The sequence below is a fragment of the Eptesicus fuscus genome, chromosome 9 (assembly GCF_027574615.1).
Source record: "Eptesicus fuscus isolate TK198812 chromosome 9, DD_ASM_mEF_20220401, whole genome shotgun sequence".
Lineage (NCBI taxonomy): Eukaryota > Metazoa > Chordata > Mammalia > Chiroptera > Vespertilionidae > Eptesicus > Eptesicus fuscus.
The window spans coordinates 87267471-87273470 of NC_072481.1; the positions used below are offsets into that span (position 1 = coordinate 87267471).

At 34.4% G+C, this 6000-nt stretch overlaps 1 protein-coding gene across 2 annotated transcripts in view; it reads left to right on the forward strand.

Moving 5' to 3' along the window:
• The window catches only part of SLC35B3 (solute carrier family 35 member B3), a 28454-nt gene extending 22932 nt beyond the window's left edge, over positions 1–5522 (forward strand). For both annotated transcript variants that reach the window (XM_028152459.2, XM_054721492.1), the window contains exons 8-10: positions 82–193; positions 3385–3454; positions 4352–5522. In XM_028152459.2, coding sequence (XP_028008260.2) covers positions 82–193; positions 3385–3454; positions 4352–4502 — 333 coding nt within the window. In that variant the 3' untranslated portion in view covers positions 4503–5522. The remainder of the gene's footprint in view (positions 1–81; positions 194–3384; positions 3455–4351) is intronic.
• The last annotated feature ends 478 nt before the right edge of the window (positions 5523–6000 follow it).

The following is a 6000-nucleotide window of genomic DNA, read 5'->3' on the forward strand; positions in this document are numbered from 1 at the left end:
AAGAAAATGTGGTTTTATTTCATTTGTAATACCTCAGGGTTTGTTTTGCATTTTTCTCACAGGCTTTTTTATATGTTGCAGAATCTAATGCGAACCTATGGGTATGCTTTTCTTTTTTCCCTCACTGGGTACTTTGGAATCTCCTTTGTCCTGGCTTTGATTAAAACTTTTGGTGCACTTCTTGCTGTAACAGGTAGGAGTAATATACCTGCTCAGATTATAAAATAAGCATTTAAATTCTCTGATGCTCTTTTTCAAAAGATAAGGATAGTACCTAAACTTCATTAAAAGGAGAATTGTCATATTTTACCAGTTTATTCCTGGGCTTATGGTATGTTTTTTTAATTCTAAAGAAAATGATGTTTAATCTTAAATTCTGATCTGAAGGTTTAATTTTAAAGTCAAACATATACATTTATCGAAATAGTAATCTTTAAATACATTAAAATAAATTTTTATTAAAAAGTATAATGGATGAACATCTTCATAGAAAAATAGTAGCTTTATACACTTTATAACTGAAAATTTCAGTTTTGTTGAAGTTAAAGTATGACAGATCTGTTTTGAACAAAGCTTTTTGGACACTTGCCAGGACATCAACCAAATGAGCTTTTCTTTTCACTAGCAATTATTAGGCACCTGCTCAGTGCGGGGACTTTGCTTCCACTTTAGAGGCATGGAATTTGTATTTGTTCTGCTGTGGAGGAGAGAGGAAAACAGATGAGGGGCTACAGGTGAGACCTGAAGAGGGCAGCAGATGGCTCCCAGGGCGACCTTGAATTGGTTGCCACATGAACAGTACAGATGAGTGCTCTTGGTGTCTCCCGTGTGGAGAGAGCCCTGAAGCAGGATTGCAAGAAGTGGAAGAGCTCTGGCTTGCGTGTCAGAGAAGGTAGAGCCCAGTCCCAGCTCTGATGCAGGTTAATGACTTGTGACCTGGAGAGCGAGTCTCTCCTCTTCTGTGGGCTTCATTTCTCTCTTTTGTGTACTAATTGATTGAATTCAGTTTGTTTCCAGCCGAGATCTGTAGAATTTTAATTCATAATGCATATATAAATGTATATTAGTTAATTTATCTGATTTTAATTTTCTATGGTCCTAGAGAAACACGTATTTAATACCACAGAGCTAAACAAATGAACAAATACCTCTGTCTTTGTAAGAGTATATTTGCTTTTTAACTTTTCTCTTTATTTGCTCTGATATGACTCTCCTTTTTAAAATTGACATCCCTAATGATAAATAGAGGGAATTTGGCTGTAGAATAGGCCATATAACTAATCATTCAATTCACCTCATGCTGTCAAGAAAGATTGCAAATTCATATACTTAGCTTCGGTTCCAATTTTGCTTGTAAGATAGTAATTGTTTTAAAAAAACAGTTACTTATATCAATTGGTATGCATTTATTGAACCCTGAGGTTCATATAAAGAAATATGAGCCCTGGCTGGCTTGGCTCAGTGGTTAGAGTTGGCCCCCAGACCAAAAGGTCTCAGGTTCCAGGTTCCATTCCCAGTCAAGGTCACATGCCTTGGTTGCAGGTTTCCCAGAGCTGTGCAGGATGCAACCAATCATTGCGTCTATGCCACGTGGATGTGTGTCTCTCTTTTTCCCCTCTCCCTGTACCCCCCCCCCCCCCCATTCTCCCACTCTCTCTAAAAATCAGTGGGAAAATAAAATATCCTCAGGTCAGGATTAAAAAAAAAAAGAAAGAAAAGAATTGTGAGATGCAGTCCTGGTTTTGAAGGTTCAGGCCGGTCTATTTCTAGCTTGTGAAAAGAAATCTAAAGTGGTGATGATAATTATAGTTAATGTGCACATAGCCCTTATTTTGCACCAGTCACTATTTTATGTAGTTTACATATATTTTATCTTAATCTTTGCTCTTACCCCATGTGGTATACTGCCTCTTGAGCTAGTGTGGTGTCTCCATGCTCATCAGGAATCCAGGCTTCTTCTATGTACTCAGCCATCATAATCCTCATTCCAGGCAGTGAGATGGAGTGAAGATGAAATACACATTTCTCTTTATGGAAACTTCCTATAAATCACACTCATAGAGACAGCAGTTTTTCTCACATTTTCATTGGCCAGAATCTAATCACATGATTATACCTAGTTGTAGGAGAGGCTGAAAGGTATGCCCATTTAAAAAATAAAGGCGGGGGGTGGGGGGGGGGGTCCATTTACTAAAGTAAAAGAAAAGACAGATTTGGGAATCAGGCTCTGATACATATTTCCAAAACAGTTTCTTCATTTGGTATTCATTCATTCATGCATTGAACAATAAGTACCAGGAATTATAGTCTGGGAATATAAGGATGAATGAGACAAGGAATTAAGTAAAATACACAGTCTAATGGGAAGATAGCAACTGATAATGAAAAGTAAGGGAAAAGCCATAATGGCGATATATGCAGTTTCTTATATCTACCTGGGTAGGACTAGGGAGGAAGGTTTCAGGCCTTGCAACAGACTTCATTTGAAGTAATGACTTCAAGGGTAAGTAAAAGTTAATACAGATAAAGAGGATTGTAAGGATTACTCATCAGCTTGATCAGAGATGACCACTATTAAGATATTAGATTGCTACTTTTAAAGAATAACCCCTAATCATATCTTCTTTGGGAAAGCTTTGCTTCCCTGCCAAACTAAGTCTCTCTAAGGCAGGGGTGGGGAACGTCCGGCCCGAGGGCCATATAAGGCCAGCAAAATCATTTGGTCTGGCCCTGCCAAGGCATTGGGGGTGAGTTCATTAAATGTTTGACCCAATATAGCAAGCTAATTTTTAAGTTGATAATTTTGTTTGGCCCGCTAATAATATTATAAATATCGAAATAGCCCTTGGCAGAAAAAGGTTCCCTACCCTGCATATGCCTCCATCATGTCATGGCCTCCATGTATTTACTACAGGGCCTCAAGTATTTACTACAGTTGTGCTTTAACATTTATCAGTGATATTTATAGTCTGTACCCCTACGAGACTATAAATTCCATAGTAGTAGCAACTTTTTTTAATTTTTTTTTCATATATTTTCATTGATTTCAGAGAGGAAGGGAGGAAAGAGAGATAGAAACATCAATAATGAGGGAGAATCATTGATTGGCTGCCTCCTGCACGCCTCCTACTGGGGATCGATTGAGCCTGCAACCCAGGCATAGGCTCTGACTGGAAATTGAACCATGACCTCCTAGTTCTTAGGTCACCACTCAACCATTGAGCCACACAGGCCGGGCTGTTTGCTTTTTGCTTTCCATTGTTACCTTGCACCTCATATAGATCCTAGCACATAGTAGGTTTTGTAAATATGTGTTTTGTTGAATGATTTCCAAAATATTTCCAGGATAATAGGAACATTCTAAACCAACCTTTCTTCCTACAGTGACAACAGGAAGAAAAGCAATGACCATTGTACTTTCATTTATATTCTTTGCTAAGCCATTCACATTTCAGTAAGTATTTTTAATTCAGTAAGTTTCTCAGCTTTTAGATACTTTGTTCCATACTTCCTCTGAAACAACCTTAATTCTTTTTTAAAGCGTATTTTTTATCTCTGTCACTAATTTATTGATGTCTTCTGTTTCAGAAATTTATGTAATTATTTTGAAGAAATCATATTGTACACTTAAATTCTCTAACCAGAGTCCCAGGGCAAATGTGATCCTGTTTGCAATATAAATGAATATGAGCTATGTGTTGAGATTAAGGGATTCATTCTCCCTTGTCCTAGTGCAAATACATAAATTATATATATATTTTTAAAATTATTGGTTTATTTCCTGCCTTTTCCCACAAAGGAGTGAGGTAGAGAAGAATTCTATCTGTTGTGCCCTAATAATTTAGTTAGTTTGTGGCTTTTTGTGAAAGCCTTTATTGTTTTTTGTACTGTCAACATGTGTTTGAATAACCCCTAATCATATTCCTAATCAGTCAGATCTAATCTGATCTAAAGAATAACTTACCTTGATTAGGAATTGAGAAGATTCAAACCTAGAAATTATCAATGTATAAAATTAAAGGTAACCACAAAATAAATTTCCATCTATGTGTTTTGTTTTCTATAAATTGATTACTCTTTCTACGTGTGGTAGGTATACATTATCCAAAAATTCAAATAAATTATATTTAGTAGTTTGTAAAATACCTTATTTCTATATATACTTAACATAAAATATGAAATTCTAATCGGGTCTAAAACTATCTTTGTTTTAACACTATTATTGCAGGTTTCCCATTTCAAAATTTTATTTTATTGCATGGTTTTTGTGAATTTATCACCAAATTCTGTGTTGAATGATAAATTGTTATCTTAATATTAACCTTTTTTTAATATATATTTTTTCTCTTAGGTACATATGGTCCGGTTTGTTAGTTGTCCTTGGTATATTTCTCAATGTTTACAGCAAAAATATGGATAAAATAAAACTACCATCAATATATGATCTGATAAACAAAACCGTGGAAGTGAAAAAATCAAGGACGTTGGCACAAACTGTATAGGCAGTGATGCCTGCTGTTTAATATAGAATTCTAAGGGACCAATGGTCAATTAATTAACTTGCCAAAGGGATGATTATAAAAACCAAAGGAACTGACGGGCATTTGTGACTGGATTACATATGAAGTCAGCCCTTTTCCTCAGAGCACTTGTTTGACTGTTTGGCTTCTGAAGCAATCAAGAGAGCAGCATCTGTCACACCTTGGAATAATGTGTCAGTATAAAAGACTAATTTTGAGCAGTTTGTTGAGAATTTCACTGGAAATGGACCATGGTGTAAGACTAATTAGATATCATTATGGCATATCAGAGAAACTGATATGTAATAGACTGTTTTGTCTTCATTCCATTTTAGTGGTATTTAAATTGATTCTCTGTTGTAAGAGTGAACTGATGATTTAAAGTCTAGTGATAATAACTTCATTATAAATAAAAATTATTCTGTGATTATTTTATTAAAGAATGTGTTGATAGAATTTTGTTACAAAGAGGGAAGTAAAGATTGGAGTAAGGCTTTACATAGCTTTAAAACGTAGGGCTTTCTCTGATAACTTAAAAATATTCTTTAGAGAAAACATGCTTTAATTTTTCTGTGAAATATAGCCAGTATAGTAAAAGGAGTCAATATTCTGCACCCTGTAAGTATATATCACAATAAAAATTTGCTAATATTCATCAAAGGGGTGCTAAAAGATTTAATCATTTGGATTCTTTAATTGAAGGGAAAATAATTGATGTCTTAAATTATAAAATAATAAAATTGCCATCATTTTTCTTATACAATTTAATTTGGAATTTATTTTGTCAGGTTGCAGATGAAACAAGGTAACCTTAAGAAATACAAATAGATATAGCAAATTCGTACAGTTTGTTGCTTGTACGGTTTGAGTATAAACTCCTAAGATTTTTGCCCTTATGTTTTATCAGTGAGTTTTTGGAATTGCTTCCACTATATTTTTAAAAATGCTACTAATCTTCATTTTCAGTGTAAGTAATGTTGATTAAAACAGATCTGTGCTGTTGATGATATTACTTGTATTTTGTCAGTATAATATACTTGGAATATTTAATCTCAATTCTTAAAATTCTATTGTATGGTGATGGTGACTTTAACCTGTTATGTGCATTTGTACAACAGAGCTCATGATAATTTAAGGATCTAGCATAAGGAATTCGGACTGGTTTTTATTTGTTGTATGTTAAAATACTGTGGGTGTTTTATTCCCACATGGTAATCAGTTTTAAGTTTCCATTTCAAAATGAAAGGAATCTTAATTTATACTTTATAATGCTGCCTTAAACCCTAAGACAATAAGGATTTGTGCTTTAAAAAAAGAGTTATTTTTTCCAAATCCTTGATAAAATAGTATAATTTTAACTTAATATGGGCACCATTTTACCTCCATGCTTTTCTCATTTTTTTTACCATGGTTTGCCTATTAGAAACTCATCACATCCCCCAATTTTAAACTGTTTAGCACTGTTTAAAACATCAGTTTT